We start from the raw sequence: 27,205 nt of genomic DNA, 5'->3' as shown, positions 1-27,205 counted from the left end.
GTATATATGTAGTTATTATCTTAGGACATTTATTTTGCTATTATTAGTCCTTCTGGACCGGTGAGAAGTTTGCCAAAGAAAATGTTGACTAGCCGCGCACCCCGTAGGCCGCCTTTCGCTGAAGACTCAGAGACAAAGAGGCTCCGGCGTTGGGGACAAGTCAAAACAGCCCATTGTTCTCCAGCTCCTTTACATCCTCCCCTCTGATGCTTGGCCGCGATGGCTAAAGGAACGTGTCCAGTAATAACAGCGGAACGTTTACTCCTAAAACGCTACAGGTATTTCTGACCGGCCAGAGCGGATCATGTACACGGAGAAACTACAGATCGCCGGTATCCCTTTATTTACCTTTAAATTATTAAATGTTGTCATTCATCTGGTAACATTGGTTCTCGCCTCCCTTTCCGTCAGTGTATGCCTACCGCCATCTTAAATTTGAACATTTGTCATAAGGCTTCGTCCCGTGCAATAATAACACATAGATTGCACGCAGAGAACAAAAATGGTCTTCCCTTCGGCAATGTCAACAGCCTCTACTAAAATGGCAGGCTTGTGTGCTTGGTCCACAACAAAATGGCAGCCTCTGCCGTGGAGGAACTGGCTGGCCTATGAGACCAGCCCAAGTGGGGTTGGGAAAGCCAGTCAGAGCTCATTGTGCTAGGAAGCCACTGAGGACCAGGAGGCCTGTGTCTAACCCTGTAGGAGACAGGGAAATCTACCTAACTGTTGGACTGTGCTAGCCAGGTCAGTGAGCTTTGAATGCGAGTGGGCCAGGAGGTGCCATACTGTACCTGTGAGAGACTGTGTCATGATCACATATCGTGAGGGGTGAAGAAGTGAGGTAAAGCCTGAATGGCGGCTAGGCCTGTTTGTTGTTTTGTTTCATTTATGCTGCCAGTAACGCAATACTTTCATTTATTTACCTGAAAAGCTGCACCTAGATATTGTACCGATCTAATTACCCCATATCCTCACACAAGTATAAGCCACGCCCATGTCATAAGTATAGGGCATGTGACCAGCACGATAACCACAAATTATTTACCTCTATCAACCGCTCCTTTACTCTCTGTCCCCACAGGGGAGTCCACGTTGTCTTGTAACCTTCTGATGTCCGTCTCTTTCTGCTCCAATTCCTCCTTTAACATCTCCAGCTCATCCTGCGTGTGACACAACGACAATTACACACCTGTCCAGAGTGGGATCAAACATGGTGGCAGCTCTCTGTCCGGGGAATGAGACAGGTGCTGGGACAGATGACCGTACGTGATAATATCTCTTGGCAATGACCCGGACATTACTGGGATACAGTACAGGAGAGGGATGAGACGAGGGGGGGATGTGGAGAGATGCCCTGACAAGGTGAGACACCAGAGAATGAGCGATTGGTGAGGTCAGTTTTATTCTGCGTGTTAGACTATATTCTAAAGGGGAGGGGCAGGAGAGACAGGGACAGATCTAGACTTTTCTTTAGGGGGGGCGGTTTACGGTTTAATCTTGATTCCTCCCTCTACAGTCCCAACTCCTCCCATCTGGAATCCTAACTCTTCCTCTCTCAATTCTGACAACTTTTTGAGTGAGACTGAGATAGAGCTTTGTTATTGTTCTATGTACATGTGACTGTGCTATGGGGTAATTGTATTTATTAGCCCTAGTACCCACACACCAGCAAGTGAGGGGCAAATGCTCTGTAACGCTTGCTCTCCTGGCTCCTCTGTGCTGCTGTGGTATAAGCTGCAGCACATCGTTCTACCTCAGGCTCTCCCTGGAGAGCTCTCTTCTGCTCAAAAGTGGGCGTGGCTATGACTGTGTTGGGGGTCGCCCCCCCCTTCCTTAGATCCGGCTCTGAGGAGAGATGGAACTGGGGCACAATGGGAGGGAGCTAGGGGTCCAGCAGTGCTCCGGTACGTGGGAGCGGATAGGTGAAATCTGAGGGGAGCATGTGAAGTAATGGAGGTCGGGGGAGAATCTGATGGAGAAAATGGGTTCCACAATTTGGGGGCAGCGCAGGAGAAGTCTCGTAGGAGGGAGGGAGAGGCGGCTGCCAGCGGGGAGGTTTTAAAACATAACAGGTATATAAAATTAAAAACAGTGTGATCAAAGCGATAAAGTCTTTTCTGGTACTAATACTCAATTACATGTCCACACGAATATACAAAGTCAGGTCATACAACATGCATACATGCATCACTAGTCACATAATGCAGAATTACACAACCAGGGGAAACAGGTTCCACAGACTATTGTTACATTAAAGACAATTGACAAATACAGCAACATTGTAACATGTACAACCTGTAGATTTATCTACTGGGAAAGCCCCCCCTTTGCATCCAAAGTTCTCAACCCACCCATCATTACTCTCTCCACTCCCCCACATCCACCCCAAACCCCCAAAGTACCCCATGACCTCAACCAGGCTTTCCATAAACCCCAGTGACCTCCGGCTATACACACACTTACTCAACCGCCTACGTTCTCAGACCAACAACAGTCCCAGCGCCCTCACGTCAGTCCACAGTCATAACCACCAAGTTAACACCCACCACGTCAGTCCACAGTCATAACCACCAAGTTAACACCCACCACGTCAGTCCACAGTCATAACCACCAAGTTAACACCCACCACGTCAGTCCACAGTCATAACCACCAAGTTAACACCCACTGCCTCGGCTCATCCTCTCATTAGACCCTAAGTGGCAATTATAACCATCATTCATACCCCAAATTGTTAGCCTAAAATCAACCATTCGCCCCCAAATTAAACTGGATGTACCCCACCCACAGTCCACACGTCAATTCCACCGAGAATCTTTGTACTGTTAAAAGAAAAACCCCACGGATATAAAATAACTGCGCCATCAACAGAAACATGTGCTGGCCTATAAAAAACTATATATAGAATTCTATCTATATATTCTATATATACACACACACACACTAACGCATAGTAACAAGGGAGCAAATTTACAAAGCGTGATTGCATCCTGGGCTTAAACACACAGAGAATCTTTTGCATAGTACATTCCCCGCAGGGTGTACGTCTGCACTAACCCACAGCATTCAGAACAACCTACCTACGGTACTAAAAGTTACAGCGGGAATGCCGCGTAAACAACTACTCCCGAGTAACAAGTTTAATAATGTTATTTATTTAGCAGGTAACGGATTATTATAAATCCCAAATGTTGCACATGTCACCCAGTTGTTACTAGTAAAAAAATAAAAACACAAAAAAAACGAAAAAGACAAGACAAGCGGGCATGCCTTCAGTAACTGGAGCATGGCGTCACACAGAGATGGTGCTAGGCAGAGGTCATCTCTTCCCTACCAGGATTAAAGACGCGAGTCCCAAACCCCCAACAATTTGCATAGCGACAGCCTGGAGTATAATTTCATTTTAAAACCAATAGAAATCATTACCCAGTAGACTGGTTGGCTAAAACTAAGGTTTTATTTAACCATTTGTGCATTCCAGTCAAACGTTTATTAATTTAGAAAGATTATGCAAAAGTTATATACTGCACGCTGTCACATTTCTGCACGTGCCTGCCCCAAAAACCCAACTTTCTGAGTTACTGCTATGATGACACACAAGATCTGACCTGTGCTGAGGCCTTAGATTTAAGTTCTACCCATTAAATATTAATATATCGCAAGTTAAAAAACATATTTAAAGTATTTCTGTTGCAGATTCTCCTTTGCACTCAGTACATACAGTGCAGACCCACCTACTTCCTGGGACAGCCGCTCCCGGAAGCTAGTCTATCTCCACCCAGCATACCCGAGGTTAACCCTGTGGATCCTGTGGACCCGGAAGAAAAAAGTATGTGTTTCCCATTGTGGAATGAAGACGCAGGGCCACGGAATGAAGACTGAGGGGCCACATATATGGAGTTTTAGAATAAGCACTGCTTTAAAATGATTTGGTTTAATTTCCACTTTAAGTCCGTTTCCCCCAAAACGTTCCCATTAATTCTGATTGGTCACCTAGCACAAACCCTGGTTGTCACAACACAATGGATGATTAAGGCGGGCAGGGCGATGACTGGCACATGCTGCCAGGGGCGGCACCTCACCCCCCAGCAGAGACAACAAGCAAACATGCCCAGATGTACAAACCGCAAGGCCGTAAAATCATGGGACAGAGATCAGGCGTCAGGCAATGCCGGCTGTACTGCACCTTTAGACTCTGGCATTTATATTCCTTCCGCTGCTTCTCATACTGCATCTGACCCACTTTGATTTTCATGCTAGAAAGCTTGGCCATTAAAGACTGGTGACAGAGAGAGCAATGAGAGAAAGGACAGCACAGGGTGAGAGCGCCAAGTAGACTCGCACACATCTGTCTCTACAGATACACGTCTGGACAGCTCCTCCAGATATTATTATAAGACTTTAGAGGAGACACACAGTGACTGGATAGGCTGCTCTCTCAGTGATGTCACTGGTTCCTAGTGAGTGGATAGGCTGCATTCTCAGTGATGTCACTGGCTCCTAGTTACTGGATAGGCTGCACTCTCAGTGATGTCACTGGCTCCTAGTTACTGGATAAGCTGCACTATCAGTGATGTCACTGGCTTCTAGTGAGTGGATAGGCTGCACTCTCAGTGATGTCTCTGGTCCTAGTGACTGGATAGGCTGCACTCTCAGTGATGTCACTGGTTCCTAGTGACTGTATAGGCTGCACTCTCAGTGATGTCACTGGCTCCTAGTTACTGGATAAGCTGCACTATCAGTGATGTCACTGGTCCTAGTGACTGGATAGGCTGCACTCTCAGTGATGTCACTGGCTTCTAGTGACTGGATAGGCTGCACTCTCAGTGATGTCACTGGCTCCTAGTTACTGGATAAGCTGCACTATCAGTGATGTCACTGGTCCTAGTGACTGGATAGGCTGCACTCTCAGTGATGTCTCTGGTCCTAGTGACTGGATAGGCTGCACTGTCAGTGATGTCACTGGCTTCTAGTGAGTGGATAGGCTGCACTCTCAGTGATGTCACAGGCTCCTAGTGGCTGTATAGGCTGCACTCTCAGTGATGTCTCTGGTTCCTAGTGGCTGGATAGGCTGCACTGTCAGTGATGTCACTGGCTTCTAGTGAGTGGATAGGCTGCACTGTCAGTGATGTCACTGGTTCCTAGTGACTGGATAGGCCACACTCTCAGTGATGTCTCTGGTTCCTAGTGAATGGATAGGCTGCACTCTCAGTGGCGTCACTGGTTCCTAGTGACTGGATAGGCCACACTCTCAGTGATGTCACTGGTGCCTAGTGACTGGATAGGCTGCACTCTCAGTGATGTCACTGGCTCCTAGTGACTGGATAGGCTGCACTCTCAGTGATGTCACTGGTTACTAGTAAATTGTAGGCTTCAGAGTCATGAATATTAAATTAACCCACAACTGTCTGCCTAAACTATATGGCACATTCACAGAGTGACACAGGTGTTTGTTTATTTACCTTGGTGGATTTGAGTTTCTTCTCATACTGTGTCCGTTCATTCTCCATTTCCACCACTCGGAGTCGCAATTCATTCATCTCCTGCACCAAACCCTATGGAGGGAGGAAATTCAAAAACTTCAGTTCCTGGCACAGGCCCCATGGGACCAGGTCATCTATTACACACAGCTCTGGGAAATAAATAATCATCTCATTTTGTTAACACACAATAACACCCCCATTGCTCGGTGTTCCCCAGCCTTTCCACAGAAGCTTAGGGTAAAGCCGCATCTCACACCACAAAAACTAAAAGGTCTAACAAAGCGTAACAAGCCAGTTATCTCTTACAGACTAGCTGTGACATCACCGGCCACGCCTCTGCATGCAAATTCATGAATTAGTACAAGTGTTTGCGTTACCTAGGAGACGGTCAGTGATATACTCATATTCAGGATTCTGTACAGTAACATTAAAGGATCAAGGAGTTTCTAAACATCAGCAAAATAGATTGACCGGACCGCATACCTCACCTGAAAGGGGGATCATCAGCCAAATCCAACAATCACCCTCCCATCCCTTCCAAGAACAAACCAAAAAAGTAATATATGCTGATGTTTGAATATTTTAGAGCACACCGTCACTACACATTCTCAGTTACTTCAATCATGTTATTTTACGCAGACAGAGGGGAGAAAGTGATAGGGTAATGAAGCGTCAGCGTCACTGAGACACATAACCCTGGTTGGGCACCAGGCTGTACACCACGGCGGGATCCAGAAAGGGAAAGAGTGTAGAAGACCCCAATAAACATGTAAAAGCTTTAATGGTTAACAGTACAGGAAATATACCACATAACGTGGTACGTGTGCCACGCTGAGAGAGACCCCATGTCTGGGCAGAACCATCTGTCTCATTACAGCACTGAACATTACACTTAGGACTGGGTATATTTTTGTGACCAGTGGCGGATTTAGCGGGGGGCGATTAGGGCGAACGCCCCCCCCCCTACACATACCGGCACCGGGATGGAGGCCGGGTCCCGCCGCGGCGTTGGGAACGAGGTGGGGAGCGGTGCAGCGCGGCGGGGGAAGGGGAGAGAGAGCGTCCTGACGCGCATACAGCGGCTGAGCGGCCTCTGTTCTGACCACGCCCCCTCCTTCCTGTACGCGCGTCAGGACGCTCTCTCTCTCTCCCCGTCGCGCTGCACCGCTCTCCACCTCGTTCCCAATGCCGCCGCGGCACCCGGCCTCCATCCGACTCCTCATGCTGCTGGCTGCAGCAGGTGTCACTGTCAGTGTGTATGCCATGTCTCCTACCCTCCAAACTAAAGTAAGTGTGTGTGCCCCCTCTGTGTTCCATGTCTCCCCCCTCCGCTCCTAGCTAAAGTGTATATGTCCCTGCATTATTTTGGCTAATTCAGTGTACTGTAATGTGAATTTCGGCTCATTCTACATGCTGTAATGTGAATTTCGGCTCATACATTGTGCTATGATGTGAATTTCGGCTCACTCAGTGTGCTATAATGTGAATTTTGGCTCTTTCTGCGTGCTATAATGTGAATTTTGGCTCATTCTGCGTGCTATAATGTGAATTTCGGCCCAGTCAGTGTGCTATAATGTGAATTTTGGCTAATTCTGCGTGCTATGATGTGAATTTCGGCTCATTCTGCGTGCTATAATGTGAATTTCGGCTCATTCAGTGTGCTATAATGTTAATTTTCGGCTCATTCAGTGTGCTATAACGTGAATTTCGGCTCATTCAGTGTGCTATAACGTGAATTTCGGCTCATTCGGTGTGCTATAACGTGAATTTTGGCTCATTCAGCGTGCAACAACGTGAATTTTGGCTCATTCTGCGTGCTATAATGTGCATTTCGGCTCATTCTGCGTGCTATGATGTGCATTTCGGCTCATTCTGCGTGCTATGATGTGCATTTCGGCTCATTCTGCGTGCTATGATGTGCATTTCGGCTCATTCAGTGTGATATAATGTGCATTTCGGCTCATTCTGCGTGCTATGATGTGCATTTCGGCTCATTCTGCGTGCTATGATGTGCATTTCGGCTCATTCAGTGTGCTATGATGTGCATTTCGGCTCATTCTGCGTGCTATAACGTGAATTTTGGCTCATTCTGCGTGCTATAATGTGAATTTCGTCTCAATCTGCGTGCTATAATGTGAATTTCGGCTCATACAGTGCTATAATGTGAATTTTGGCTCATTCAGTGTGCTATAATGTGAATTTTGGCTCATTCTGCGTGCTATAACTGAATTTTGGCTCATTCTGCGTGCTATAATGTGAATTTCGGCTCATACAGTGTGCTATAATGTGAATTTTGGATCATACTGTGTGCTACAATGTGAATTTCAGCTCATACAGTGTGCTATAATGTGAATTTCGGCTCATTCTGTGTGCTATAATGTGAATTTCGTCTCAATCTGCGTGCTATAATGTGAATTTCGGCTCATACAGTGTGTTATAATGTGAATTTCGGCTCATTTAGTGTGCTATAATGTGAATTTTGGCTCATTCTGCGTGCTATAACTGAATTTTGGCTCATTCTGTGTGCTATAATGTGAATTTCGGCTCATACAGTGTGCTATAATGTGAATTTTGGATCATACTGTGTGCTACAATGTGAATTTCAGCTCATACAGTGTGCTATAATGTGAATTTCGGCTCATTCTGTGTGCTGTAGAAACAGAATTTGTCGGCAGATAAGAACCACTTGGCCCATCTAGTATGCCCCTTTTTTTTTTTACATTATTTTTTATCTCTAACCTTATCTGATCCTTATTTCTTTGTAAGAATATCCTTACGTCTATCCCATGCATGTTTAAATTGCCCTACTGTCTTAGCCTCTACCACCCCTGATGGAAGAAATGGTGATTCGCCAGTCTGTATCACCAGTGCGCAGGGTTCTCTCCACTAACTGGCAACATTTTATTAGTAATAGCAACAATAGGAAATTTAGAAGCGAACGGGAAGGGCATTACTAAGTGGGAGGGGCTATGATTAGGGGGAGGAGTCATAATTCTTAAACCGCCCCCCCCCCTAAAAGTTAAGTCTAGATCCGCCACTGTTTGTGACGGTGTCACCAAGGGGGTGATTCCGAGTTGTTCGCTCGCTAGCAGATTTTAGCAGCTTTGCACACGCTAGGCCGCCGCCCTCTTGGAGTGTATCTGAGCTTAGCAGAATAGCGAACGAAAGATTAGCAGAATTGCGAATAAATAATTCTTAGCAGTTTCTGAGTAGCTCGAGACTTACTCCTACACTGCGATCAGCTCAGGCCGTTTCGTCCCTGGTTTGACGTCACAAACACGCCCTGCGTTCGGCCAGCCACTCCCCCGTTTCCCCAGGCACTCCCGCGTTTTTCCCGGACACGCCTGAGTCTTTTAGCAAACGCCGGGAAAACGCTGAGTTGCCGCCCAGAAGATAAGATTTTACTCACCGGTAAATCTATTTCTCGTAGTCCGTAGTGGATGCTGGGGACTCCGTAAGGACCATGGGGAATAGACGGCTCCGCAGGAGACTGGGCACATCTAAAGAAAGCTTTAGGACTATCTGGTGTGCACTGGCTCCTCCCCCTATGACCCTCCTCCAAGCCTCAGTTAGGACACTGTGCCCGGAAGAGCTGACACAATAAGGAAGGATTTTGAATTCCGGGTAAGACTCATACCAGCCACACCAATCACACCATATAACTCGTGATAGGAACCCCGGTTAACAGTATGATAACAATGGAACCTCTGAATAGATGGTTCGCAATAACAACCCGATTCGTGTAACAATAACTATTTACAAGTATTGCAGACAATTCGCACTTGGGATGGGCGCCCAGCATCCACTACGGACTACGAGAAATAGATTTACCGGTGAGTAAAATCTTATTTTCTCTGACGTCCTAGTGGATGCTGGGGACTCCGTAAGGACCATGGGGATTATACCAAAGCTCCCAAACGGGCGGGAGAGTGCGGATGACTCTGCAGCACCGAATGAGAGAACTTCAGGTCCTCCTCAGCCAGGGTATCAAATTCATAAAATTTTGCAAACGTGTTTGCCCCTGACCAAGTAGCAGCTCGGCCAAGTCGTAAAGCCGAGACCCCTCGGGCAGCCGCCCAAGATGAGCCCACCTTCCTTGTGGAATGGGCTTTTAGAGATTTAGGCTGCGGTAGTCCCATCGCAGAATGCGCAAGCTGAATAGTGCTACAAATCCAGCGCGCTACAGTCTGCTTAGAAGCAGGAGCACCCAGCTTGTTGGGTGCATCTAGGATAAACAGCGAGTCAGTTTTCCTGACTCCAGCCGTCCTGGAAATATAATTTTTCAGGGCCCTGACTACGTCCAGTAACTTGGAATCCTCCAGGTCTCTAGTAGCCGCAGGCACCAATAATAGGTTGGTACAAGTGAAAACCTGATACCACCTTCGGGAGAAAGTGAGGACGAGTCCTCAACTCTGCCCTATCCATATGGAAAGTCAGGTAAGGGCTTTTTTTTATGACAAAGCCGGCAATTCTGACACATGCCTGGCCGAAGCCAGAGCCAACACATGACCACTTTTCATGTGAGATATTTCAATCCACGGTTTTAAGTGGCTCAAACCAATGTGATTCCAGGAACTCCAAAACCACATTGAGATCCCAAGGTGCCACTGGGGCACAAAGAAAGGGCTGTATATGCAGCACTCCCTTACAACGTCTGAACTTCAGGCTGACATCCTTCCTGGCTTTGATCAGGATAAAAATGACTACCTCCGGAATGCCTTTTTCACTCAGGATCCGGTGTTCAACCGCCATGCCGTCAACGCAGCCGCGGTAAGTCTTTGAACAGACAGGGTCCCTGCTGCAGCAGATCCTGTCTGAGTGGCAGAGGCCATGGGTCCTCTGAGATCATCTCTTGAAGTTCCGGGTACCAAGCCCTTCTTGGCCAATCCGAAACAATGAGTATAGTTCTTACTCCTCTTTTTCTTATTATCCTCAGTACCTTGGGTATGAGAGGGAGAGGAGGGAACACAGAAAGCGACTGGTACACCCGCGGTGTCACTAGAGCGTCCACAGCGATCGCCTGAGGTTCCCTTGACCTGGCGCAATATCTTTTTTATTGAGGCGGGATGCCATCATGTCCACCTGTGGTCTTTCCCAACGGTTTACTAGCATTTGGAAGACTTCTGGATGAAGTCCCTATTCTCCCGGGTGGAGTCTGCTGCGGAAGTCTGCTTCCCAGTTGTCCACACCCGGAATGAACACTGCTGCCAGTGCTACCACGTGATTTTCCACCCAACGGGGAATCCTTGTGGCTTCTACCATTGCCCTCCTGCTTCTTGTGCCGCCCTGTCTGTTTACATGGGCAAAAGCCGTGATGTTGTCTGATTGGATCAGTACGGCTGGTGAAGCAGGGGCCTTGTTTTGCTTAGGGCCTTGTAAATGGCTCTTATCTCCAGAAAATTTATGTTAAGTGAAAACTCCTGTTTGGACCATAGTCCTTGGAATTTTATTCCCTGTGTGACTGCACCCCAGCCCCGAAGGCTGGCATCCGTGGTCACCAGGACCCAGTCCTGTATTCCGAATATGCGGCCCTCTAGTAGATGAGCCCTCTGCAGCCACCACCGCAGCGACACCCTGGTTCTTGACGACCGGGTTATCCGCTGCTGTATCTGGAGATGGGACCCGGACCATTTGTCCAACAGGTCCCACTGGAAAATCCTTGCGTGGAACTTTCCTAATGGAATTGCTTCGTACGAAGCTACCATTTTTTCCCAGGACTCGTGTGCATTGATGTACCGACACCTGTCCCGGTCTTAGGAGGTTTCTGACTAGAGATGACAACTCCTCCGCTTTTTCCATTGGAAGAAACACTTTTTTCTGGTCTGTTTCCAGAATCATTCCCAGGAACAGAAGACGTGTCGTCGGGACCAGCTGTGACTTTGGAATTGAGAATCCAGTCCTGCTGTTGCAGCACTTCCCGAGAAAGTGCTACCCCCTTACCAACTGTTCCTTGGACCTCGCCTTTATCAGGAGATCGTCCAAGTACGGGATAATTAAAACTCCCTTCTTGCGAAGGAGTATCATCATTTCGGTCATTACCCTGGTAAAGACCCTCGGTGCCGTGGATAATCCAAACGGCAGCGTCTGGAACTGATAGAGACAGTCCTGTACCACAACCTTGAGGTACTCCTGGTGAGGAGGGTAAATGGGGACATGCAGGTAAGTATCCTTGATGTCCAGAGAGACCCTGTAATCCCCCTCGTCCAGGTTCGCAATAATCGCCCTGAGCGATTCCATCTTGCACTTGAATCTTTTGTTATATGTGTTCAAGGATTTTTTATATTTAAGATGGGTCTCACCGAACCGTCCGGCTTCGGTACCACAAACATTGTGGAAAAGTAACCCTTTTCCTGTTGAAGGAGGGGTACCTTGATAATCACTTGCTGTGAATACAGTTTTTTGGATTGCCACCAACACTGCCTCCCTGGCAGAGGGAAATGCCGGTAAGGCAGATTTTAGGAAACGGCGGGGGGGAGACGTCTCGAATTCCAGCCTGTACCTCTGAGATACTGTTTGAAGAACCCAGGGATCCACCTGTGAGAGAGCCCACTGTGCGTTCTGAGACGGGCCCCCACCGTACCCGGGTCCGTCTGAGCAGCCCCAGCGTCATGCTGTGGACTTACCGGACGCAGGGGAGGACTTCTGCTCCCGGGAACTAGCTGTGTGCTGCAGCTTTTTCCCTCTACCTTTTCCTCTTGGCAGAAAAGATGAGCCTCTAGCTCTCTACTTTTCTGGGGCCGAAGGGACTGTACCTGATAATACAGTGCTTACTTTTGCTGTGGGGTAGCTTGTGGCAAAAGTTTTGATTTCCCAGCTGTAGCTGTGGAAACGAGGTCTGAAAGACCATCCCCAAACGGTTCCACCCCCTTCTAGGGCAAACTTCCATGTGCCGTTTTAAATCGGCATCGCCCGACCATTGCCGAGTCCATAACCCCCGTCTGGCGGCAATGGTTTTACATAGCGCTTATTAGTGATGCCAGTCGGCAAATATCCCTCTGTGCATCACGCATGTATAAGACAGCGTCTTTTATATGCTCTATTTTCAGCAAAATATTGTCCCTATCTATAGTATAACTATTATCCGACAGGGAATCTGACCACGCAGCTGCCGCACTGCACATCCATGCCGAGGCAATAGCAGGTCTCAATATAATGCCCGTGTGTGTGTATATAGCTTTAAGGGTAGTTTTCTGCTTTCTATCAGCAGGTCCCTCAGGGCGGCCGTATCCGTGATGGTAGTGCCACCTTTTTTAATAAGCGTGTAACCGCTTTATCTACCCTAGGGGTTATTTCCCAACGTGACCTATCCTCTGGCGGAAAAGGGTACGCTGCTTTAGAAATTATCAATTTCTTATCGGGGGAAGTCCACGCTTCCTCACACACCTCATATCAATTTCTCAGATGCAGGAAAACTACTGGTAGTTTTCTGTCACCAACATAATACCCTTTTTTGTGGTATCTGGGGTATTATCAGAAATGTGTAATACATTTTTCATTGCCTCAATCATGTAACGGGTGGCCCTATTGGAAGGTACACTAGTCTCATCGTCGTCGACACTGGAGTCGGTATCCGTGTCAACATCTGTGTCTGCCATCTGAGGTAGCGGGCGTTTTAGAGCCCCTGATGACATGTGAGACGCTTGGACAGGCACAAGCTGAGCAGCCGGCTGTCCTATGTCCTCAAACCTTTTATGTAAGGAGTTGACACTGTCACGTAATTCCTTCCATAAGTCCATCCACACCGGTGTCGACCCCGCAGGGGGGTGACATCCCATTCACAGGCATTTGCTCCGCCTCCACATCATTATCCTCATCATACATGTCGACACAGCAGTACCGACACACAGCACACACACAGGGAATGCTCTGACAGAGGACAAGACCCTACAAAGCCCTTTGGGGAGACAGAGGGAGAGTATGCCAGCACACACCAGAGCGCTATATATCACAGGGATATCACCTATAGAGAGTGTTTTCCCTTATAGCTGCATAATATATATATATATATATATTGCGCCTAATTTGTGCCCCCCCTCTCTTTTTAACCCTTTTCTGTAGTGCAGGACTGCAGGGGAGAGCCAGGGAGCGATCCCTCCAGCAGAGCTGTGAGGGAAAATGGCGCCAGTGTGCTGAGGGAGATGGCTCCGCCCCTTTTTCGGCGGGCTTTCTCCCGCTATTTTATCGTTTCTGGCAGGGGTTAATATACACCTATATAGCCTCTGGGGCTATATATGGTGTTAGTTTTGCCAGCCAAGGTGTTATTATTGCTGCTCAGGGCGCCCCCCCCAGCGCCCTGCACCCATCAGTGACCGCAGTGTGTGGTGTGCATGAGGAGCAATGGCGCACAGCTGCAGTGCTGTGCGCTACCTTGGAGAAGACAGAAGTCTTCAGCCGCCGATTTTCCGGACCACCTTCTTGTTTCTGGCTCTGTAAGGGGGACGGCGGCGCGGCTCCGGGAACGGACGACGAGGTCGGGTCCTGTGTTCGATCCCTCTGGAGCTAATGGTGTCCAGTAGCCTAAGAAGCCCAAGCTACCACCACTTAGGTAGGTTCGCTTCTTCTCCCCTTAGTCCCTCGGTGCAGTGAGCCTGTTGCCAGCAGGTCTCACTGAAAATAAAAAACCTAAACTATACTTTCTTCTAGGAGCTCAGGAGAGCCCCTAGTGTGCATCCAGCTCAGCCGGGCACAGAAATCTAACTTAGGCTTGGAGGAGGGTCATAGGGGGAGGAGCCAGTGCACACCAGATAGTCCTAAAGCTTTCTTTAGATGTGCCCAGTCTCCTGTGGAGCCGTCTATTCCCCATGGTCCTTACGGAGTCCCCAGCATCCACTAGGACGTCAGAGAAACGCCCCTTTCCTGTCAATCATTTACCGAACACCAGTGCGACTGAAAAGCGCCGCAGACGCTACAGCAAAACAGCTAAGTTTTGAGTAAAATAACTAAGCGCATGCGCTCTGCGTACCTTGCGCAGTAAGCGACTAATCGCAGTATAGCGAAAATCGGCAACGAGCGAACAACTCGGAATGACCCCCAAGTCTGTATACAGAGTTCACCTTTCTGTAGACTACCATTCTTCCTGTCTCCGTATCATAATCCCCTTCCCTCCTCCCAGAGGCTCTGTCCACTTTATTCATGCGCGTTACCACTCTCACAATATAATGAATTGGAATGCGGCTCTGGAAGTAATTGGTGGGCACTGTAACACTGGGAGCAGGCCAAACCCCAAAGAAAGAGTGGAAAAAGAGGTGGCCGACCGCGACGCTCAGCATATATAAATCTCCCGCCACAACTAAGCACAGAAAATGGACAATGGTTAAAGTGTCTTCTTGTTAATATGACAAATACTGGACAGAGCTACACGGAACATGCTGTGAGTTTAAGGCTCTCTACAGTCTCCTGACCCATATCATGGCCCAAGAGACCCATGCCACGGCCCAAGAGACCCATGCCACGCGCCCAAAAAACCCATGCCACGCCTCGTCGAGCATCACGTCACCTCCTGATCACCATACTGTAACCTCTTGTCTTGAAACAACGCCAATTCCACCTCCAGTTTCTCCATCTGATACCTTAATTCTGCTATAACCTTATGGAGAGACTGGAGTACAGAGGAAAGAGAGAAGGGAGGAAGGGAAGAGAACGTTGGGAAGAGTCAGGACAGAAAGACAGAAGAGATCGTACGGCGGCTCCACAAAACCTGCTCTCCTTTACAGCCTCACTTCTCAGCCCGGCCCCATAATAATACAGGAGAATAAATTGCGAACCATATACATGATGACTGTACATACAGGGCAACGGGGGGCGTTATGGGAATGTGCCAACAGGGAGCGGCCCAGTGGCGCACATGTCAGCCAGTTACTAAGCTATGCAGGTGGAGGAGATTCCCCCATTGGAAATACATTATTTAATGCTCACGTTGTGTAATGTATATCGGCTGCTTACGTGGAGGAAGCCACACTATGGGCTGAGCCAACCAATGCACTGGGAACAGGTGACATCACGCTGTGCACGAGTGTCTCGGTGAAGTCTCAAGTCTCCAATGAATGAATAAGTAGAGGCCTCATTAATATTGCTTTGGCCCATAAGATGGCTAGCTCCGTAATATCATAGAGATGGGTACACTGACAGCCGGGAGAGCAGAATATTCAGTGATCAGCCCAATTATATCTCCCATGTTCCTCTCACCTCTGTGTCTTTGTATCTGTCTTCAAATTCCCCCCGGTCCTTCTCTATCGTTGTCAGCTTCAGTTTCAGAGTAGAGATCTCCGCCATTAGGTCTAGTTTCTGCGTTTCCAGGGACGTTCTACTTATTAACTCCTAGGATACCATATATAGAGAACAAAAGAGGACAAAACAGAGTTAGATTTAGCAGGAGATCGTTCAGGCAGCTGCCTAGAGGCCCATGGACAGACAAGTGACACTCTGGTCTCAACCACACAAGACCTTTACAGATGTGTCCTTTTTATCATTGCTGCAAATGCGCCAAACAGCCCCCACCGGTGCGCCAGGACCAGTGCGACTCTGCTAGCGTCGGGCGTCTTTTTTGCTGAAAATGCAAAAGGTTCTGTTCCACATGCAGACTCAGTCACACGCAATACACAAGTGTTACATGTAAAATGAATCAGCGCAGTCTCCTCCTGCGCCCTAATCACATCGTGTTGCAATTAAGACGCATTTTCAGCAAAATAAATAAATAAAAAGTAAGGACGCCAGACGCTAGCAATGTTGCACGGGACCAGGCTTCTCACGCGTGCCAGACAGTGAGGAATAGACACAGCTCAATCGGAACACACAAAAATAGAAGAAGAAAAAAACCTCATTGTGTTGATTGGTGGATTTTTAAAAAGGGGGCAGGACCAGTTATACCGCAGCAGCTCAAGTGACTGCATTCTCAGGTTTTTCTCCTCCATCCCATGGAGTTAGAGCTCTGTACTGAAGATGCAGATGGGGCTGGGGGAGCGGTTGATACTATTGCATTCAGGATTTCTCCCAGGCCACTCCTAACCTCTGGAATTCCATCCCTCACGCCTTTAGCCTTTCATCCAGTCTGCTTGCCCTTCAAACTATTTTTTTTATTCTTTTCCGCCCCTTTCACCTTACTCTGAGAGTCTCTGCTTCTTCTATAAATTGTAAGCTCGTACGGGCAGGGCCCTTGCCCACTGGCTTTCTCTACATTATTATTATCACTGTAATTACGCACCTATGTGAATTTATATACCGTCTGTATTAGTCTGTATATATGTATCCTGCTGTCCACGGCCCTACAGAACCCTTGTGGCGCCTTATACATAAAAGATAATTCATTAGTTTTTGCAGTGTAATGTCCAAATCATGCTGAACAATGTATTTAACTATCATGATCCATAAGCGAGACGTTCCATTTTAAGCAAATAGTCCGCTACTATGGCTTGCGGGTGACATACATCAGGATTTATTTCCATGAGTAGATAACTAGTGTGTTTTATCTTTGGCCTCTACAGGCAGACCGTCCTAGAACGCACTCGGCGTCAGCACATTGAGTCAGAGCCTGAAGTTCAGTGAAAGTTTTGTAGGTCGCCGGGAGCCCTCCAGCTGTAGCCTCAGTAGATATAAGTAGTAATAACAACCAGCCACACACAGAGAACTGCCCTAACTGAAGACGGATCTGATCTAAATAATGTACATTGCTGTATACGTAGACGATTCTATAAAAGTCATCTGAAATTACAATCATCCCTTATTTATATAGCGCCGTTCATATTACGCAGCCCTGTGCATAGGTTATCATCATTCACTTCAGTCCTTGCCCCAGTGGAGTTTACCGTCTAAATTCCCTACAATGACACACAGAATCAAGCCACTGACCAAAGAGTATTTGACAATGCTAACCACTGTGCCACCAAGCTACTCAGAGAAATTACCTGCTGTAACATTTCTTCGGTTGAATTCAGCTTCTCTCTGTGTTCCTCTAGGCAGAATTCCAGGTCCCGAATCTTCTCGCCCTGCGCTTCCACCTGGTCAGTCAGGACGCTCACCTGGACAGTCGAGCAATGTAAGGGGTTAAACACGACCTATTGATTCTGCAAGTAAGAATCATCCAGAAAAGGAACAGTCTCTTCTGAGAAACCATATTTGCAGAACTGTGTTTATCGGAGTGTGTAATACGGGGCACTACCGAGACAGAATCCCATCCGCAGGCAGCCGGCTTCACCTTTATTGGGGCTCATCAGTGCAGGGATAGGGAGTTTGGCTTTGGGACGTGAATTGCGTAGGGATAGAGAAATTCTCAGCTCCAGGTCATGCACACAGGGCCGCTACAGGCTTTCAGTGGCCCCTCCGGCCCACCAGTCTCAGAATATGGTAGAATAGAAGGAAGACTCCCCCGGAGCCCCAGTAATGGCCGTTGTGGTGGGTTTAAAATTGTGGCGAGGGTGAACCCAGGGTAGCGATACCGTGTTATATATATATATATCAAATAAAACCTCTATACACATAGACATACTCCTCAGATACCTGCAGTACTAGCGACTCTTTGTCATTCTCCAGACGAGACAGCCTCTCCTGGTAGATGTCTCCTGTCCCAGAGATGTGACCATTGACCTGCAAGACAGAGAGTGCACCGAGTGATTGGAAGACGGCTTTGATGCTACAAACAGGATCTGGACATATCGCGCTCAGAATGAGCTACGCTGCAGCGACGTAACATGTGACACTGTCCCTGCGCGGGAATACTACAGGGCTCCCGTCCACCCAAGTGCCACCAACCCATTAGCGATTGTGTAGTGTGTGGTCAGCCTTAGGCAGATGGCTTACACAGATTATTATTATTACATGTGTTTCGCAGCGCCATACAATGGACAGTACAGGGAGACAAACATAGCATTACAGTAAATAAATAACAGGAAGAGAGTACAGGTAGTGGTCAAAAACTACAATTCCCAGCATGCTCTGTTGGCCAGTAGCAAACACGGGTAGACGTGTCAGTGCTGGTGAAAGTGATCACAGCTATAAAGCACCACCAGCCGGTAACCTGTAAGGTGACTGTACATCATAAGCAGCGCCCGGGGGCTCTGTGGAATGTGGAACACAGGGGCGCTGTGGCAGAAGCACCCCTCCCTCACAACGCAAACACACCCTGATATTCTATTGTCAAAAACAGAAACATGTACCAATTCACAACCACGCACTCGCATCCAATGGGAAACAATCCGGGCTGGGACCAGGGAGCCGGGACAGGCAGCTGCCTAGGGCGCCAACAGCTTTGGGGCAGAGACTGCACAATGGACGCAGTGTAGAAAACCAATAGCAACACCCATTGTATGGCAAAGTTATTCAAACAAAAGCAAAACCCTTATTGAGTGATGCATCCCAAATGCTAAATGCTAATGAGTTCATTAAATAGTGTATGTGTAATGTACAATATATGATTACAGTGTAACAACCAGGAGATTTTAGATTAGTTTCCGAGATTCTGTCACAATGTTTATTAAACCTGCGATTATTTAAACACAAAATCCAGAGCCCCCACCAATGTAAGCAGACCCTGCTGACGCCAGAGCCCCAGCCCCAACTATCACTTGTCTGCCCCAAAGAATTATTTCCACTATGAGGTAAGGACAACAGCAGCTACGAGGCACAGCCAGCCCTGTGTGCACATACGAGGCACAGCCAGCCCCGTGTGCAGATACGAGACACAGCCAGCCCCGTGTGCAGATACGAGGCACAGCCAGCCCCGTGTGCACATACGAGGCACAGCCAGCCCCGTGTGCACATACGAGGCACAGCCAGCCCCGTGTGCACATACGAGGCACAGCCAGCCCCGTGTGCACATACGAGGCACAGCCAGCCCAGTGTGCAGATACGAGGCACAGCCAGCCCCGTGTGCACATACGAGGCACAGCCAGCCCCGTGTGCACATACGAGGCACAGCCAGCCCCGTGTGCACATACGAGGCACAGCCAGGCCCGTGTGCACATACGAGGCACAGCCAGCCCAGTGTGCACATACGAGGCACAGCCAGCCCAGTGTGCACATACGAGGCACAGCCAGCCCTGTGTGCACATACGAGGCACAGCCAGCCCCGTGTGCACATACGAGGCACAGCCAGGCCCGTGTGCACATACGAGGCACAGCCAGCCCCGTGTGCACATACGAGGCACAGCCAGCCCCGTGTGCACATACGAGGCACAGCCAGCCCCGTGTGCACATACGAGGCACAGCCAGCCCTGTGTGTAGATACGAGGCACAGCCAGCCCCGTGTACACATACGAGGCACAGCCAGCCCCGTGTGCACATACGAGGCACAGCCAGCCCTGCGCTCTAATATAAACATCTTGTGTGGAGACAGAAGCTGTTTAATAGAAGTAAAGCTGAACAGCCAGACAGGCAAGACATGATCATCCTGTTCTTCTGCTCCAGGGCCCCGATCATCCCTCACATCCAAAGCACATCTGTCCAACACCACGAGCGTACAGCCACACAACTACACTCACTATATACATGCAGTATATATATATATATATATATATATATATATATACATACATACAGAGAGAGAGAGAGGGAAAGAGAGGGAGAGACAGAGAGGAGGAGAGAAAGAGGTGAAGCTGCAATTTATGTTAAATTCAGTAAGACCAAAAGCCAGTCAAAACACACTGCACTGTACATAACGCTTTAGCAATAGGATGTTACCACAATTTTTCCGCTGTTACTGAGCCCGGACAGGACATGCAGATAGATCCACCCAAACTATGGAGGATCGCTAAAGAGTAGCTCCGATAGGTGCTGCCAGAGAAGCCGTATAGCAGGCGACGAGCAGAATACAAAATATCCCAGTATTCAGGAAATCCTCCGGCCACAGACAGGTGGGACACATAGGGACCACCTCACAGGCTAGTAATACCAGAGCCGCTTCTTGTCCAGACATTACTTCCTTAATTAGGTAGTTGCCATAGTAACATAAATCCTGGAAAGGAGCACGGATGATCCTTGCTGCGTACAGGTGAGGAGCGCAGGTGCGATAGGTCAGTGCACAATACAGGTAAGTAGTGGAGACATTATAGAACAGTGCAGTGAACAGGTGAGGACAGCAGATAAGGTAGACCGGTGTAGGCTACAGGTGAAGAGCACAGGTGAGGTAGACCGGGACAGGTGCAGGGTACAGGTGAGGAGCGCAGGTGCAATAGGTCAGTGCACAATACAGGTAAGTAGTGGAGACATTGTAGAACAGCGTGGTGAATAGGTGAGGACAGCAGATGAGGTAGACCGGTGTAGGCTACAGGTGAAGATCACAGGTGAGGTAGACCGGGACCGGTGCAGGGTACAGATGAGGACAGCAGATGAGGTAGACGTTGCAGGGTACAGGTGGAGAGCACAGGTGCGGTAGACTGGTGCTGGTGCAGGTGAAGAGCACAGGTGAGGTAGACGAGGAACAGTGCAAGGTACAGGTGAGGTAGACCAGGGCCGGTGCAGGGTACAGGTGAAGAGCACAGATGAGGTAGACCAGGGCCGGTGAAGAGCACAGGTGAACCAGATCGTTCCAGTGCACAGGTGAAGTGACAGAAGAACCTAAACTTATCATACAGCATCCTCCAGTTGGGAGTCTACCGCTAGCCCTGACACCATCAATCAGGCCCGGCTTTGTGACTCACCTCCATCAAACACAAGCAGAGGTCATAAAACACTCAGGCGGCCCATTCACTGAAAGCAACACAAACATCTCAAGCGTTTGTAGATCATTTGTTGGCATTCTCTTACAGCTTACTGCACTGTATACACACACACAATATACTGCGACATAGCATAAACAGGTACATTATATTCAGTGCTGATCATTTATGTCTAATGCTCAGCCAACTTGCCTCTAGCAGAAATTACAGCCAACTCATGGCGGGATATTTTGCCTTAAAGAGACTATCCACCTTTGGCCTGTTGTACAGGTAAAGCTAGATACTCCACCATATCCCCTAAAAGTGCAATATTCACCGAGGCACAGCAGGATACCTGGGAACAGCAACATTACTTGGCTGGCCGCTCGTCAAAGTCTTTATGAGAATTTCTCCACTTGTGGACTCCATAACCGGCCGGAGTGCTGGTCATCCGTGGAGCCAACTTCAGCCAAAGAGACCCTGGTGAGCCTTCTCTGCAGGATTTCTATTCCATGAAGGTGACAACGGTTCTGTAGCCACCTTTTGTTAAGCTGGTTCCCAATTCTAGCAGGAACTACTACTCTAATGTCAGCCCCACCCATGCCACACCACCACGGGAACCGGGCCGAGCCTAAAACAGGGTGCCAGTCATCTGGTTCTCATTCCACGTCCTACTCCGGGCAAGAAATTCCTGTTGGACTGTTCCAGGACCATGCCGGTCTGGAGAGGATCCAGTGACTATGGCCTCATTTACGTTAGGCTTGAGTAGTCAGCTCCCTGTTCTAGTGTGAACACTATAATATTGCTGTGTGTTCTGCAAACAGAAATAGATCGATTCCTTATATAAAACAAAAAAGGTACAATTTATTTAAATCATTTTTGGCATAAAAAATAAAAAAATACACCGATCAGCCATGACATAAAAACTACTGCCAGGTGAAGCCAATACACTGATTATCTGGTTACAGTGGAACCTTACAAGGGCTGGGATATATTAGGCAGGTGGGGTAGACCGGGACCGGTGCAGGGTACAGGTGAGGTAGACTGGGGCCAGTGCAGGGTACAGGTGAGGTAGACCAGGTGCCCGTGCAGGGTACAGGTGAGGTAGACCGGGGCCCGTGCAGGGTACAGGTGAGGTAGACCGGGGCCCGTGCAGGGTACAGGTGAGGTAGACCGGGGCCCGTGCAGGGTACAGGTGAGGTAGACCGGGGCCCGTGCAGGGTACAGGTGAGGTAGACCGGGGCCCGTGCAGGGTACAGGTGAGGTAGACCGGGGCTCGTGCAGGGTACAGGTGAGGTAGCCCGGGGCCCGTGCAGGGTACAGGTGAGGTAGCCCGGGGCCCGTGCAGGGTACAGGTGAGGTAGCCCGGGGCCCGTGCAGGGTACAGGTGAGGTAGACCGGGGCCCGTGCAGGGTACAGGTGAGGTAGACCGGGGCCCGTGCAGGGTACAGGTGAGGTAGACCGGGGCCCGTGCAGGGTACAGGTGAGGTAGACCGGGGCCCGTGCAGCGTACAGGTGAGGTAGACCGGGGCCCGTGCAGGGTACAGGTGAAGAGCACAGGTGAACCAGCAAGTGAACACTCCGTTCTTGAAGTTGATGTGTTGGAAGCAGGAAACATGGGCAAACGGTGGGATCCGAGCGACTTTGACACGGACCAACTGTGATGGCTAGATGACTGGGTCAGAGCATTTCCATAACAGCAGGTCTTGTAGAGTTGTTCCCGGTATGCAGTGGTTAGTACCGACCAAACGTGGTCCAAGGAAAGACAAGCAGTGACCGGTCACAGGGCCATGGGCGCCCAGGCCTCATTAATGTGCGCGGAGAGTTAAGGCTGGCCCGTCTGGTCCTATCCTACAGAAGAGCTACTGCAGCACAAATTGCTGAACAAGTTACTGCAGGTTATGATAGAGAGGGGTCAGAACGCAGAGTGCATCACACTTTAGGTCAGTGGTTTCCAAACTTTTTTGAATCACGGCTCCCTAGAATATCAGAATTTTTTTCACGGCACCGCTAGGCCAAAAATTTCTTATTGAGAAATTTAGAAAGAAATATTACATTAAGTAGATGGCGTTTATATGTCATCCTTAGGGTCAGTTGTGTGGTGAGGGACAAGATTTGCTTCTGTTTGGCCACATATTTTGTGACTGGCAGCCGCCAGCACTGGTTTTGACTATTATATTGACCATGAATAATTTGAATTGGTCCTGGACCACCAACCCAGGGCACCCCTGCAAGTGTCCCGAGGCACCCCAGGGAGCCACGGCAGTTTAGGAACCTCTGCTTTATGTAACACTATAGCCAAAGAATGTTCAAGTATTAATCTGGAATGTTGCAGTACTACTGTGGAAGGTGACGGAGTTCATCTGTAGAAGTCCGGAAGTAGCACCATATCTGACATCCTATATACACTGCACATATTTACAATTATATATACACACATGCACAAAGATCACACCATGATCCCAACTTTCTCTTAACGTCTCCCAGCCTGACGATCTCCTGGGATAGGCATCGGTGACCGTACCGCCACGTGGCATCTCTGCGAATGCCCTGGGTGACGGATTCTCCAGCAACCATGTAGATATTAACACAAGCTTTAATAGGAGATTTAGGGGTCTATTTACTAAGCCTTGGATGGAGATAAAGGGGGTAATTCCGAGTTGATCGCACGTAGCAACTTTTTGCTGCCCGTGCGATCAACTCCCAATGGGGGGAGGGTTTTTTTGCATAGCAAGGCTGCGATCGCTGGTGCAGCCCTGCTATGCCCAAAAAGTTTTGTGTAGAACAAGACCAGGGTCAGAGTTACTTACCCTATGCGATGAATCCAGCGTTGCAGGTCCCAGAATTGACGTCAGCCATTCGCCCTCCAAACGCTTGGACACGCCTGCGTTGGCCGCACCACTCCCAGAAAACGGTCAGTTGACACCCACAAACGCCCTCTTCCTGTCCATCTCCTTGCGATCGGCTGAGCGAATGGAATCTTCCTTAAATCCATCGCTCAGCAACGATCCGCTTTGTACTCGTACGACGCGCCTGCGCACTGCGGTGCATGCGCAGTAGTGACCTGTTTGCTGCGCAAAACGTCAGCGAGCGATCAACTCAGAATGACCCCCAAAGTACCAGCCAATCGGCTCATGTCACAGGCTGTGTTTGAAAAATGACAGTTAGGAGCTGATTGGCTGGTACTTTATCTCCCGCGACATTTTCTCCGTCCACCCCATAATTCCACCAGACGATAGGAGAACAGCCAGCGTCTGATAAACCCAGAGTATCGCGACGAGCTGTGATCACATAAAAGGAAACGCTGAGAGGCTTCTGTGCATAAACTAAGGGTGAGTAAAAAATATGTTCACGAGTTAAAAAAAATAAATAATAAAAAGTGTTTTTTATAGAGAAAAATTGACAGGATCGGAGAGCAAGAGCCCGAACCTCCAAAACCGCGGGAGCCGCGGCCCCGACTCCCAGCGAAACTGGTCAGTCTAGGCGGAATTAAGAAAACAACATTCCCCGTTGCAGAACGAGGTTCTGTGTCAGCACTTGGATGTGATAATTAAAATGCAGCTATCAGCAGTTCTGACGGGTCTAAGATAATTGGTGCCAAGACTCAGATGTGGAATTAGGAGAACTTGCAATAAGAGGGAGGGGGGGATGAAGCGTCAGGCTTTCAGTGTCTGTGATAAACAAGCCCCGTAATTAATATTCCTTAATCTAAAACGCGAGAGCGACTTGATGCGGCTTGCCTCGTCCGGAAAACCAGGAGAGGGCTCTATATGTGGATGATTTCGGTACAAGGTACATGTGGGGGCTTGTACAGACAGAAGGTTATTTTATCATATCAATAAGTCAATGACTCAATGCCAACACTGTCATGAGAATGGCGCTTTGTCCATTTATGATGAAATGGTGACCTCATGGGTATAAGAAGAGGCAGCAAGTGATGTCACCGCTTAGCAACGCGATTGGCTGCGTTCTTACAAATACCTACCGCCATAGGGCATAAAGAAAACAAACAATCACCTACTATCTATTATTAAATAATACCTGAATAGATAACAGCGCCCGTGATTTGATTATTTCTCACCCTTATTCTGGTAGTCACAGCCTCTATATAGAGGGGGAACTTGTACCTGAGAGTCGCACATTCATGAAGGTGAAAACGTAAAATCGAAAAAAGTGTATTTATTTCCCTTTGTCAATACGGCTATTATACAGGTCGCTATTATCCGAGGAGACTCCTAAGTGGATTCCGTTCCTTGCGATATCCAGGTCAGGACATTATAGGGGTATATGCAATTGCGGTCGAATTCGCGGCAATTTTCGCCGTTTTTTAATTCGACTCAATTCGACAGGTGAATCCCGGAAGGTGGCTTCCGGAATTCACCATATTCAATGAAAAACGGATTCGCCAGAGTCGCGGGCGAAAATCGGCCGATTTGGCGGATTTTGCCGCGATTTTAAAAAACGGTAAAAAAACGTGAAAAACCCGGAAAAAAAATGGCGTGGGGTCCCCCCTCCAAAGCATAACCAGCCTCGGGCTCATCGAGCTGGTCCTGGTTCTAAAAATGCAGGGGAAAAATTGGCCAGGGATCCCCCGTATTTTTAAAACCAGCACCGGGCTCTGCGCCTGGTGCTGGTGCCAAAAATACGGGGGACAAAAAGCGTAGGGGTCCCCCGTATTTTTAACACCAGCATCGGGCTCCACTAGCTGGACAGATAATGCCACAGCCGGGGGTCACTTTTATGCCGTGCCCTGCGGCCGTGGCATTAAATATCCAACTAGTCACCCCTGGCCGGGGTACCCTGGGGGAGTGGGGACCCCTTCAATCAAGGGGTCCCCCCCCCCCCCCCCAGCCACCCAAGGGCCAGGGGTGAAGCCCGAGGCTGTCCCCCCCCATCCAATGGGCTGCGGATGGGGGGGCTGATAGCCTTTTGTGATAATAAAAAGATATTGTTTTTTCCAGCAGTACTACAAGTCCCAGCAAGCCTCCCCCGCAAGCTGGTACTTGGAGAACCACAAGTACCAGCATGCGGGAGAAAAACGGGTCCGCTGGTACCTGTAGTAGTACTACTGGGAAAAAAATACCCAAATAAAAACAGGATACACACACCTTGATAGTAAAACTTTATTACACACTACCGACACACACATACTTACCTATGTTGACACGCCGACTGCCACGGTCTCCGACAATCCGAGGTACCTGTGAAAAAATTATACTCACCTTCCAGCGTCCAGAGGTACATCCAGGTCCAGAGATAATCCACGTACTTGGCAAAACAAAAAAACGAACAACGATCCATACCGGACTAGAAAGGGGTCCAATGCTTTCACATCAGACCCCTTTCTCCCGAATGCCGGGACATCACGTGACTCCTGTCACTGAAGTCCCTTCAGCCAATCAGGAAGCGCTACTTCCGTGGCGCTCATCTGATTGGCTGTGCGCTGTCTGTGATGTGACAGCGCATCGCAAAACCGCTCCATTACTTTCAATGGTGGGAACTTAGCGGCTAGCGGGGGCGTCACCCGCCGGTCAGCCGCTGACCGGCGGGTGACCTCACCGCTAGCCGCTAAGTTCCCACCATTGAATATAATGGACTGGGCTGTGCGATGCGCTGTCTGCTCAGACGCACAGAGCCAATCAGATGAGCGCAACGAAGTTGCGCTTCCTGATTGGCTATAGAGACCTTTCTGTGACAGCTGTCACTGACAGGTCTCTCTGCATTCGGGGATAGGGGTCCCATGTGTCAGCATGGGACCCCTTTCAGTCCGGCATGGAGCGGGTGTTCGGTTTGTTTTTTTCTCCAAGTACGTGGATTTATCTCTGGAGCCTGGTTGAGGTGAGTATATTGATCTTTTATTTTCAGGTACCCCTGGATTCTACATGGAGAAGAGGACCGATGTCGGCGTGTGAACATAGGTAAGTATGTGTGTGTCGACGTATGAAATAAAGTTTTACTTTCACGGTGTGTGTGTCCTGTTTTTATTTGGGTATTTTTTTTCCAGTAGTACTACAGGTACCAGCGGGCCCGTTTTTCTCCCGCATGCTGGTACTTGTGGTTCTCCAAGTACCAGCTTGCGGGGGAGGCTTGCTGGGACT

General features: G+C 48.8%; 1 protein-coding gene across 19 annotated transcripts in view; it reads right to left on the bottom strand.

Annotated features, from left to right (window-relative positions):
- Positions 1-27,205, bottom strand: part of PPFIBP1 (PPFIA binding protein 1) — a 133,981-nt gene that overhangs the window by 57,332 nt on the left and 49,444 nt on the right. For 11 of the 19 annotated variants that reach the window (XM_063929135.1, XM_063929139.1, XM_063929142.1 and 8 more), the window contains exons 4-10: positions 17,974-18,060; positions 17,382-17,495; positions 15,667-15,798; positions 14,978-15,079; positions 5,461-5,553; positions 4,185-4,277; positions 1,046-1,160 (exon numbers count right to left, since the gene is read on the bottom strand). In XM_063929135.1, coding sequence (XP_063785205.1) covers positions 1,046-1,160; positions 4,185-4,277; positions 5,461-5,553; positions 14,978-15,079; positions 15,667-15,798; positions 17,382-17,495; positions 17,974-18,060 — 736 coding nt within the window. The remainder of the gene's footprint in view (positions 1-1,045; positions 1,161-4,184; positions 4,278-5,460; positions 5,554-14,977; positions 15,080-15,666; positions 15,799-17,381; positions 17,496-17,973; positions 18,061-27,205) is intronic. The other 8 variants (XM_063929148.1, XM_063929149.1, XM_063929153.1 and 5 more) reach the window with 3 other exon arrangements.

The sequence above is a fragment of the Pseudophryne corroboree genome, chromosome 6, assembly GCF_028390025.1.
Source record: "Pseudophryne corroboree isolate aPseCor3 chromosome 6, aPseCor3.hap2, whole genome shotgun sequence".
In the NCBI taxonomy this organism is placed as follows: Eukaryota; Metazoa; Chordata; class Amphibia; order Anura; family Myobatrachidae; genus Pseudophryne; species Pseudophryne corroboree.
Note: the sequence above shows the minus strand (reverse complement) of the source record. Positions and strands in the feature narration are given on the sequence as shown.